The sequence below is a fragment of the Charadrius vociferus genome, unplaced genomic scaffold, assembly GCF_000708025.1.
Source record: "Charadrius vociferus isolate BGI_N301 unplaced genomic scaffold, ASM70802v2 scaffold2, whole genome shotgun sequence".
NCBI classification, from domain to species: Eukaryota; Metazoa; Chordata; class Aves; order Charadriiformes; family Charadriidae; genus Charadrius; species Charadrius vociferus.
Window position 1 is genome coordinate 2,668,647 of NW_009647595.1, and position 12,657 is coordinate 2,681,303.

General features: G+C 40.5%; 1 protein-coding gene across 1 annotated transcript in view; it reads left to right on the forward strand.

The window, feature by feature from the left end:
- DEPTOR (DEP domain containing MTOR-interacting protein) overlaps window positions 1-5,919 on the forward strand; it is a 48,056-nt gene extending 42,137 nt beyond the window's left edge. Inside the window, exon 9 of the mRNA XM_009881034.1 lies at window positions 5,791-5,919. Within this exon, the coding sequence (XP_009879336.1) occupies window positions 5,791-5,919 (129 nt within the window). The remainder of the gene's footprint in view (window positions 1-5,790) is intronic.
- Window positions 5,920-12,657: the final 6,738 nt, after the last annotated feature.

Below are 12,657 nucleotides of genomic sequence, written 5' to 3' on the forward strand. Positions count from 1 at the left end.
CTGCTGAAAACCAGTATTTTTGCCACTATCTTTAATGTGTCATTGCATAATCTAGCATTGTATTCAAGAATTTCCAGCCTACATTGTATTTGGTAACATTGATTTCTTTGGTATCTATTTGATCTATATTTTTAATAGCTTTTAAACTCTCTTTCTTAAGTAAAGTTAGCAAAAAAAAAAAAAAAGCAGAGTGGATTCCAGACACTGATCATGACACTGAAATGTAAATGATAAATCCATTGAGAATTAGAGCCTTAACCCATGGCCACTGAAATGGGGCACAGACGTTTGCTGCTGCGGGGAAGGGCAGTCCCCCATCCACCCCCAACCATGCTGCCTCCTGGGTGCTGGCATGGCCGTTCCTCCTCATCTCAGGCTTTTTTAAAAATTTATGTCAAATTAAAGATAAATCATGGTTTTATCCCACAGTTTTGAGATATATTATCTGTTGACTCTGTGTAGCTGCTACTTGCTTTGCAACCAGCGATGAATGGTTGGTCTCACTGCATCTGTAAAATTAAATGCTTTACTTAGGGCTGTCCCAAAGAACTTGGCAATTATCACTTAAACCAAAATCTGTGGGGGGAATTTCCAGCTTGTCATGATCTTTCATAGAATCTTAGAATTGGAAGGGACCTTAAAGACCATCTAGTTCCAACCCTCCTGCCATGGGCAGGGACACCTTCCACTAGACGAGGTTGCTCAAAGCTCCATCCAACCTGCTCTTGAACACCTCCAGGGATGGGGCATCCACAACTTCCCTGGGCAACCTGTTTCAGTGTCTCACCACCCTGACAGAAAGAATTTCTTCCTAATATCTAATCTAAATCTGCCCTCTTTCAATTTAAAACCATGACCCCTCATCCTATCGCTACAATCCCTGATATACAGAGTCCCTCTCCATCTTCCCTGTAGGCCCTCTTTAGGTACTGGAAGGGGCTATAAGGTCTTCTCATAGCCTTCTCTTCTCCAAGCTAAACAGCCCCAACTCTCTCAGCCTGGCCTCATAGGAGAGGTGCTCCAGCCCTCTGATCATCTTCGTGGCCCTCCTCTGGACCTGCTGCAACAGGTCCATGTCCTTCTTCTGTTGGGGGCCCCAAAGCTGGACACAGTACTCCAGGTGGGGTCTCACAAGAGAAGAGTAGAAGGGCAGAATCACCTTCCTCCACCTGCTGGCCACGCTTCTTTTGATGCAGCCCAGGATGCGGTTGGCACACTTCTAAAAAGTGAGCCTAGAAAATGAAAGGAAAACATCAGCTTTTGATTTGTTTTGTTTTTTAAATTGAAAAATATCCAGCAAGGGAGGCCTGGCTCCACAAGGACAGGTGACTAAAGCCAACAGTGCAAACAGCGTCTGAATATCCGAGGATCTAGGCTGTCGGTCTATCCTCAAATAATATTCCTGTAGCATTCATAAATATTATGGTCATCCTAAGGCAGAATGCTAAGAATTAGTGACAGGTGTGCAATATTTTTATCCAATAATTGGCTTTAAGGCAGTTGTGCTATCCTACGCCCATGTCTGCAGCCGGTCTCCGACATCCTTCGGGAGCATCCCGCAGTCATCCTCACCGCAGCTCCTGACCAGTGCTGGCTGAGATGTCCAGCCCCAGTGCAGGCAGCTTCCGCGAGGGAGCGGGGCTGGGGTTTGGCCAGCGGGCAGATCTCCCAGCAGGAAAATCGGGGGGTGGGCATGTACATCTCCAGGGCAGCTTGGCAAGAGCAAGGAGGGGCTGGCAGCCAAAGCTTGCCGTGGTGGGAAGAGCAATAACCAGTGAGGGGGAGGAAGGGTTGTACAGCTCCAAGTACACCACAATCCCCATTTTGGCTATTAAATGTTATGGTAACTAATTATAATGCCTCTTCTTGCCATCTTCAGTTTGATGATAAATGGCACGAGAAATCTTTGCTAACTTCTTTAAGCGATAGGTTCCCAGATCCTTTCTGTTTGAACGTAAGCCCAAAGTTGAAGTTTTCCTTCTCCTGGGAACACCTGGATTTGGTTAAACCTTCTGTATGTGCCAGTGAAAACCTGCAGAAAGACAGAGGTGCCTTTTTCTGCTCTCCCTACTTCTGTGGGTTGCCAGGGTGGGAAACTGAAATACTTAACAATAAATGTTCATTACCATAACATTTAAATATTTGAAATTAATTAAGGGAGTCTTGTCATTTCAGTCTTACTTTATTTAACTGGTTTTGTTTCTGTGGTTTTTAGATTGCCATATCCTGATCAACAAAATGGTCGGAATTTATTCTGGGCTTTGTCATTTCTTGAAGTCTGAGGGATAAAAATGGATGCTTATCTCCTGTCAAGCCCCTTGGAGAGCTATGAGGAAATGAGCAATAAAAGGCTCTTCTAGGCTCTTTTAACTTTAGTTTATTATCTATTATAGTTACTGATGTGTGGAAACCAACAGAGAAATTTTGCATGTTTATAGTTACAAAGCCCTTAACAGCTGTAGCTATGAGCTGAGCACTTACAGCTTTTTGAAATGTGTTTTTATAAATGTAACATTAAATCTTTGTGATTTTGTAAACTAGTCTCCTTAAGAAAATTCCTGAGATAATAGTATGTGGGTTGATATACTCAATCAGGGCTGGTTTGTGGGGACTCGCTTCCTCTCACTCATTTTGTAACTTCACCAAGAAAGCAATGTGCTATGTAGGCTTTTTTGGGGCAGAACTGATGATGGCCAAAATGCCCGAAGCTGCACTGCATTTCATGTACCATGCTGGATGCAGCATGAGACGGAAGACCTGTGTGGGTGGAAGAAAACTGGGTGAATTGCAGGCACTCAGCATACTGAAGGGCTCAGGACTGTGCAAACTGCTTTCCCCTCATTAGGACTGGAGGATGCGGGAATGGCTCCACATTTCTTTATCCCTGAGGGAAACGGATCTGGAATTTGCAGAGGCCTGTGAGGGCACTGGCCAATTGATGGCCATGGAAAGAGCTTTCTGTCCCCAGGGTGACTGGATCTTTATTATCATCTCCTGTCCCTCATGGGTCTTTTCATACCATTTTAGGACAGAAGTACATTCTTCTGTGCCTTGTCCTCCTCTCTACATTGCTTTTCTTGTCTGTCTTTGGTGGACTTTGTTAAGCATTGGAAGAGGCTGCCCAGGGAGGTGGTGGAGTCGCCATCTCTGGAGGTATTGAAAAGACGGGTAGACGTGGTGCTTAGGGACATGGTTCAGTGGTGGTTTTGGCAGTGTTAGGTTGATGGTTGGACTTGATGATCCTAAAGGTCCCTTCCAACTTTGACAATTCTATGATTCTATGACTTTTTGCACCTAGTCCTATCCACTGGAAATGGTGAAACTAATAAGCCATTTTGATCCAGTGCAAAGGACAGCACAAAGGGGGCTGTTCTCAGCCCATGTGCATTGCTGATTAATAATACTGCCAAGGGCATACATTAAAACAAACACATTCAGAACACAGACATGTCAACTCTTGTCTTTTGTGTAAGAAATTCATTCTTTGGCATCCAGATTGCGGTTCACTACTGCGGTGCCTGTACCATCTGCATTTACACCATTGCAGCCCTGGTGCGAATGGCTGGCCGGTCTGGAAAGTCTGTTCCTCTGCCAGGGATGTTCCCCAGAGGCCCCCGAATGCCCCTGACATGATCCAGCATGCAGATTTATCCATCACACGCTTACATGCCTGTCCCTGGCCAAACACGAGTCCCATGCATTGGGATTCCAGTAACTCGAGAAGTCTGAGAATATGCAGCAGTAAAACAAACGTCAGCCATTCAACTTCCAAAAATTGCATTAAGCCAGAAGAGACAATGTTATTTCTGCAGGTCTGTTTTAAATCAACCCAAATATTATTCTGGAGCCAGAGCTATAATTCAGTAAAACTTGATACAATCTTGGAAAGCCATAGAAAGTGTTAGGAAATACCACTGGAAGTTGAGACACCTATAGATACTGCAATAATCTGCATTTTAAACTAAATAGGCATGCCTCTTAAATACTAATCGGTGCGCACCACAGAGGATGATGGGTTACCTTTTCAACTAAAATCTTTAAAATTCAGAAGGCTTTGTCTTTATGCAAAACCCGAATTGTTTTCCCAATGCTACTTGCAGCTGAAATATAGCATATGAATGTATAGGAAAAATAGATCCATACTGGCACGGAAGTTGGCTATGTGGTATTGCTAATTGCCATACTTTGACGATCATCTAGTCAGTCAGTAAGGCTGATTTCCAAGATCTTCAGCTCTGCAGAGGAGTTCTGAGGGAAAGGGGTAAGGTGCAAGAGAGGGGTCTGCCCGCCCTTCAGGGGCTGCTGCTCCCGGTCTGCCTGTGCAGAGGCTGTAAGGAGCAGAGATTAAAATCATCAGTGGCTTTTTTGATGAAATGTTACATTTTTGGATTGGCTTCACTTCCCCTATAATTTTCCTGAAATGGAACGTCGATAGTTACATTCTGTACATTTTGCACAAATACAAATTGAGTTTCACCACACGTTTCACTTGAGAGGGAAGGTAGCTGATGCACAAAAGTTAAATGACTTGGCTTGCGAGAAAATCTGTTTTAGAGCTAGCATTATAAGACACCAGAGCTGCTTCCCACCTCTCCTGCACATATTTCTGTCTTGTGTTTCTGCCTGAATAGGAAAGGTAAAAATATAAAATAAAGCATGACAATTTCTAGTGATACTTGCTTCATAGCCTCTTTCTTACAGACTCAAGATGACTTGTGAGTAAGATTACCTTCTAGTGAATGTATTATTTGCACTGACACATCAGGATTATATTATTGTTGCTTTAGGCTCTGTATTTTTGTCATTAAAAACACAGATCTAGACACTACACATTTTTGGCCTTTTTACCAAATACTGTAATATTATGATTAGATGCAGAGAAGGCTTAATGTTTTTGAGAAATCAGTATTGTTATCTTTCTTTTCCTTCTCAGGTTTTTACAATGTTGATGTGACTTTTTTTCTGATTAACTCTTTTAAGATATACAGTGGTGTTGGCCAGAATATTTCTATCAAGACATTTTGGACAGAAAATGGCCTCTGATGATACAAGACTGTCAACATTTGAATTTGTGATGGCTACAAAACCCAAAATATTAGCATATTTGAAATGAATTAATGATCTGTACTAGCTGAAGAAAACCAAAAACTGTTCACATAAAACATAAAAAAGCCTAAATCTGTGGAGGAATATCTCCTGAAAATGGCAGTGACGTTTTAATCCGTCTTAGTACTGACTTAATCTTCCACCATATTATTTGCTAGAATTTGGATCCTTTGGGTTCATGTTGTACCGGTGGAGGTTTTGGCACTGAACCTAGTGAAGTCATCATCCAGACCTTGCCCTAAGTCTGGAAACATGGTGCATATTTTTACCGTGACTACCAAGAGCTGTCTAAAATGGTTTCTATGAAAGTGTATAAGACAAACTAAGGATAACAGCCTCTTTGCAAATGCCAGAGCTGTCTTGTCCCGTATTATTTGAAAATAACCATTGATATCAGAAAACATCATCATTATAAGAGAAATATCATTGTTATAAGAAAAATTATTAATGTAGAACTTAAAAAATCCACAGATTTGAAAGATGCAGTGGTATTTAAAAAAATCTTATGGAAAATTAACTTTCCAGATGAATTCTAAGAAATATGTTTTTCCTGAGTGCTGAATGAGATGGTATGAAGAGTTCTGGAGGGTTTGCATGCCCAAGAAGTCAATAGTAAACCTGTGTAAATAATCTTAAAAAAAAGTCTAATGCATAACTTCTTTTGCTGCTCGCTTTTCTCCTCAGGTTTGCCAATTTGTTGTATCTGTCAACGGCCTCAACGTTCTCCACGTGGATTACAGGACAGTGAGCAACCTCATCCTGACCGGCCCTCGAACAATTGTGATGGAAGTGATGGAAGAAATAGAGTCCTGAGAAGGAAAAAAACCTCTTACTAGACATTTTTGTGAGAGAAATACCGACAACCATGGAGCAGCATGACACAAGGAGGCAGAACATGTGTCTAATAGATGATTTTGCTTTTAGGGGAGGGGGGCTCTCTTTCATTTAACAATAATAGCACTGGTGATTATGCTAAGAAGTGAACAATAGATACCAGCATATTTTCACTAAGGACTTTTCTTTGCACACCAGAGACAAGGATAAGGTCTTTAGGTTGTTTGTCCAGCCATATCTGCATTGGTCAGGATGGTTTCCCACCTAAGAGCCGTGCAGATTTCCTCACAGTCCACCACTGGATCAAAGCACTTCGGGAGATGAAAGAACTAAACACTGCGGATGTCACAGATGGTTTGCATGACATATGTACGTTGGTAAACATCCTCCTGGTGTCCAGCTTTGTCCCAGGAGCATGTGCTGTTGCAGTTGCTCTCTCCTTGGGCCGAGGGACAGCTGACTAAATGCTGTCTTGATTGCAATCAAACACAAACAAACTGCAAATGCATGAAAAAAAGGTGTCCGTTCTCTAGAGGATACTCTGGTATGAATGTTTGGGCCTGACCGAATACACGGATTAGGCTAGAAAGAAAAGTCATGCAAATGAAAAAGCGTGCGGTACTTTTACAAAATCTGCCTTTGAAAATTGGGCTTTTCTTTAGGTGCCTACACGCTGGTTTAGGTGCTCAAGTATAAAATGTTGATTTTGGTTTTTTTCCTTGTCTGTAAAGGAAAAGTGTCTCAGCCTTGCTGTTCATCACTTGAGAGAAATTTTGGACACCTTTATTCCAAGAAAAAGAATATTTGGTAGGTTGAAGTGGGAAATTCACAGTGTTAGCATTAGCAATGATACATCCAGATGCTCCGGTAGAGAAAGTACACTTCAAATTGAAGCAATGTACTTGAACGTACATTAAATTTGTTAGCACTTTCCAATCATCAAATGTTTTGTGAACTACAGACTTCCCACAAGTTGCATTTGACACTATTACTAATAAAACATTGTATTTAACTGACTCTTACTCTTTTTAAAACAGTAGAATTTCTTCATTGATGAAATCATGAAACAAATATTTTTAAAAATGTGTATCTAAATTCCATATTCTGCAGTTAGGTGACTCCTCAGCTTGATGGTAATTGGACTGCATGGGGTTTTTTTGATCTTTGAACTGAATACATACATCCTTGTCCACAAAATTATAAATATATATTGCAGACTTTCTCTGCTGTCTAAATTTTACAATTAAAGCTTGACTTTCTATATGAGCATACCACAAATTCTTCAGTTTCGGGGTGGGGAAAGTATTTTTTCCTCAAATAATTTTGAAATATGTTTTATATTAAAAATTGTTCTCAGTAAATACATTGCTCTTGCAGTATGTTTTTCACTCACTTGAACACTTTTACATCAGAGATACAGCAAGTCTTCAGAATCACATATGCCTGCAGCTTTGTAGGTAGGAGTCCATGTGTTCTTTGTTTCTGATACAGCATATCCATGGTTGATTTTTCACCATGAAACCTTCTCCTGTTCCACTAATATGCAGCAGTGCAGGGAAGTATAAAACTGAAACCGCTAACTTGATACTAACCAGGCACAAAAGCGTTTGGAAGATTCTTCTGAAGTGTCATTTAGTATGACAGTTGTTCATCCCTATTGTACCCCAAAAAAATTTGGTACACATATATAATCTATAGCAGATTATATTCTAGAGTTCATCTAAAATAAATAGTTCAGCACATAAGGTTATATGAGATTGTAACAACCATCAATAGTATCCACTAAGAATGGTTGGAAAAAATCCTGTTGTCCCAGAAATGTCCCAGCACGCTAAAAGTTTCTGATTTTGTGAATCTGGGAATGCTTCCCCAAATACGGCTGTTTTCTTTTCATTTTTGCCTGGGTTGTTTTGGTGGCTTGGTTGGTATATAGTTTGTACCACTTTAAAATATAAATTCTACACGTTAGACTAGGTTAAATATTAAAATGTGAAGGATTTTCTTTGCAAAATGCTAATGATTCTCTCTAATGCCATCGTGGATTCTTCTGTCTTACATCTCTTGCCTTAGTTAATATTCTGCTACAAGTTCCCTGTAGCTTACAGATAATTAAGAAACTGGGTCAGAATTTAGCTTAATAATGCATCACAGAGTGCACTTTAGACTTCAGCAAAAAGAGTGGGAATGGGGGCAGGGAGAAATCTGTGCATATCATTATGTTACAGATTGGAGATGGCATTTTCATTTGCAAGATACATTAGTCTCTATCACAATTTGAGCACCGTTACTTGCCTGCTGTTTAATGGGGATTTCCATATTTTGCTCTCAACTTGATTGGCAATCTGGAATTTAATTAATTCTTTCCCTCTTCAATGTGACAAAGGTATTCAAATTATCCCGGCGATGAAATTTTGTATTTTAGAAAAAAGGATGCAGAGTTAACAATTAAGCTATGAAATGCATCATTTCCAATTAAATTGCAGTTTGTCTGCACATGGTGATACATACCCTCTGAGACGTCCTGCAGGAGTCAGTGTCAAACTCTCATGCACTTCAGAGGGCACAGAATTTTGAATATAACAGAGCACCTTGCTTCCTGCAAAGTACCAGGGGAAACGTAAGATTATTCACACAAGTGAGGCATTCCAAGAGATGCATGAATATCACAGTGTGGACTGAAGCAAGAAACCAGAAAGGAAAAAAAAACTGGCATCAGCAGTAGTAACTTCATTAAAAACACAGGCATTTTTGTAAGACTTACTCTTTTATGTGATCACATTTTTGGTTACTATAGATCTTATGAGATCCTCTAATAAATCTTTATGCCTTAAGAACACAGATTAGTGCCACTCTTCCGCACGTGTACATTTGCAAGTCATTTATGGAACATCTTCAAGCAATATAATAGTTAATTAAATTCAAGTAGCAGTTAAGCTAATTGGAGCATTAATACAGTGCAATATTTCTCCTATTTTTCTTCTGTTGTATTTCCTACAAGATACATAATTTTGATTATCAAGATCAAACACCATATGTATACTATTGAAAACAACTGATTCCACAGCTAGAATCCATGGAAGGCATTTCACTCATGAAATAATGCACTAAACCACTTCAGTTATATCAGAATTTGATTGTCTGCATTGTAGATCTCTGTAGAAGCTGAAAATAAAATTGTCAGCATCGAAAAGACATAGTGGTGTCATAGCAGCATCTGCAACACCAGTGGGTTTGTCCTACTACTCTCTTCTATGCTATTACCTCCAGGAAGAGGTTTGGGAGTAAAAAGTCATGCAGTAGGCATGTTTCTCTCAGTATTTTCTTCCTTTTCTTGTTATATCCTCACTAGTAACTTCAGAGTGCTAGGGATGTGTCAAAGACTGTCCCACAATTACTGGTTTAATGGTCAGCATGTCCCCTTAGCATGGCCTAGAGCTCAGAGAATATTGCCCGAGTGTAGTTCAGAGAACAATGTCGGATCAGAATTTGGGCATAGGGGTGCAGGCTTTGTTGTGCTACCTGACCTTAGGACCAGAGAACAGTAACTGTACCAATATGATGTACTAACGTAGACATAGCCAAAGAGTAGTCTGAGGATTAGGAAGAAGGAGTGACTGACTTCTTTCTTCATCTGCACTGACAGCTCTGATGCATGGAGGTTTCCTTTTCCCTGTGGATGGAGACAGAATGATCAGATTATGGGGTAATGCTCTAATAATTTCAGAGACCACTGGGAATTAAATACTAATTTTTAATGTTAATTTTGCTAAAGAAGAATTATTCTAATTTTGGAGACAGGAAAAACTGAGACAATATGGTTTGCAAAAATGTTTGCCTAATGTAAGACAGACTGAGAAATCAATTGCTGCAATTATGAGTATTTTCTTCCCAGTGTATAATTAGAACGAGACTGCTTGTATAAGTGAAAAAGCATGTGTATGTCACATGTATAAGTAAAGCTAGACCACACCACTATTCAAACAACGTGAGAGAACTTCTAACCTTTTACAATAAAACCGCCATTAAAGGTTTCCATAAATCACACTTTTAAAATTTGTCTTTCTTTATCTGGTGAGTGATGTGGCTTATATTTTTCACTTATATGTGTTACTTATAAAAACAGAAATAGTAACTGTTAATGTAATAATTCCTTTTGTATACACACAGTGCAGATAAAAATCACCGATGTTCCAGAGAAGCTGAGTGATTTTAAACCATTAGATTTCTCTACAAACTTGTACATAAGTAAATATTTACACATTCGTTTCTAGACTGGGCCATTAATGCAAGAGATAATCTAAGAGTATAAAAGAATGTCACAGGATTCAATGATAAAATGAATTTATACTATAAAGACTCTGTTTCATGTATAGGTAGTCTTTATGCTTTCAATTCCTCAGCAAAATTCAGAAATATTCAGAGGGGAATAGCTATAACTGTCAAACTGAATATCCTCTTGAAAAATGGCTGTTGTTTTGCAATTAGGTAACCATTCTCATATTGTCCATGGGAGCTGTGCATTTCCAGTACTGTTGAAACTCAAGTTGCATAAACACACAGTTAAAATTAAATGCTTAGCTCCGAGAGCACACGTTTGAAGCAGGTACTGTACACTAGGTAGCACAAGTCATTGTGTTGCCTCTTATATAAAAATGCTGCCATACACACATAGCTTTCCCATCCTATGTCACCGTAGCTCTTGCTGAACTCAGAGTACAACAATTGCCTACTGGCTTTTGTATGGCCTTGTCAAATGATAATCATCATTTCTTTTCAGAATTTGCAGGAGAGCCATAGGAAATTATCTTCTTTTTATGTGCAACTTCTTGCTTCTATTCCTAAGGTGCTTCTACCCAGAGACCTCTACAAAATGGTCTCTAGATTATTGTATGTGGGCAGCTAGTGGCATGCAGGCCACTTCAAAGAGGTATCTAAATCATGCCTGAGCACCTGAACACCTCTACCAGGAAATGCTCCCACTGCTCCTGCTGCTGCACACACCCAAGCAGGCCAAGCTGGGGAACACAGTGTAAAGGACAGCCAGTGCCCACCAGACTGTTTTGCCCCTACAAGTGATTTATGGACATATTTAGTTTTCTTTCCTATTCTTCTACTTCTTTTGCCACCTCATTAACAATGGTCCTATTTTCTGCTTCCAACTCAAAAACTGGCTGTTGGAGGTCTTAGTGGCCCTGTTTTCTTTGTCATTTTTACTAGTCTGTTTTTGAGGGGCTTGTTATCATGATCATCATCACTAGCTTTTCATAAATTAGCGGAGCTTATTTATCAAGCCTGAGATTCCAGGAAAACGGGTCAACTGGCTGCTGCTTTACTCTCAAATGTTAACAAACATATAAACAAAGCCTTGAGGTAAAAGAACAAAGTAAGACAAAGTTACCATAATCATAGAATCATAGAATCTTCTAGGTTGGAAGGGACCTTTAAGATCACCGAGTCCAACCATTAACCTAACACTGCCAAGTCCACCACTAAACCATGTCCCTAAGCACCACACCTACATATCTTTTAAATACTTCCAGGGACGGCGATTCCACCACTTCCCTGGGCAGCCTGTTCCAATGCTTGATAACCGTTTCTGTGAAGAAATTTTTCCTAATATCCAATCTAAACCTCTCCTGGTGCGAATTGAGGCTCTTTCCTCTTGTCCTGCCACTTGTTACTTGGGAGAAGAGACCAACCCCCACCTCACTACACCCTCCTTTCAGGTAGTTGTAGAGAGCAGTAAGTTGTCTCCTCAGCCTCCTTTTCTCCAGGCTAAACAACCCCAGTTCCCTCAGCCACTTCTCATAAGACTTGTGCTCTAGACCCCTCACCAGCTTCATCACCCTTCTCTGGACACGCTCCAGTACGTCAATGTCCCTCCTGTACTGAGGGGCTCAATACTCGAGGTGGGGCCTCACCAGTGCCGAGTACAGGGGGACAATCACCTCCCTCATCCTGCTGGCCACATGAGTTCTGATACAAGCCAGGATGCTGTTGGAATCTGGCACCTAGGCACACTGCTGGCTTATATTCAGCTGGCTGTCGACCAACACCCCCGGGTCCTTTTCTGCTGGGCAGCTTTCCAGCCACTCTTCCCCAAGGGAATAAAATTAATTTGAGATATAAAATACCACCACACCTACTCTTAACAAAGCTTCATATGGTTCGTAACTCAGTATGGGCCATAGCTTTCATTGGCTTTCTCAGATTATGGAGAGAAGAGATGTGAGACCTCCAAAGAGTGTTGTTTTCCTCCCATCCTCTGGATGAGCTACCACAGCCCCTCTGCTCCTTCCTTCCATCTCGTCCCGGCTGGAACACAGGCTCCCAACCATAGCTGGGCTCAGAAACACATAAACTCATGTTTCCACTGCAAACTGTAAATGACTGGAGAATTTAGTCATTAGGATTTATGTTTTCCTCCTCAAATGTTAGAGTATCTTGTACTAAACAGAAAAAAAAAATAAAATTCCCCATCTATTCTATGTTTTTTCTAATTAGGAAGCACTCCTTTCCCCTCCTTATGTTTCCAGTGGAACATGTGATGAACAGAAATCACACTTTCCTGTTTGTACCCAAGTGCAACTCAGGTTCTAGTTCGTACCTGCAGTTCCCAGGCACACCTCCACTGAACCTCCCTGCGAAATTTTTACTGGAGTAAAACCTGCAATATGATGCCTATTACTAGATGATAGCTGGAAAATACATATTATG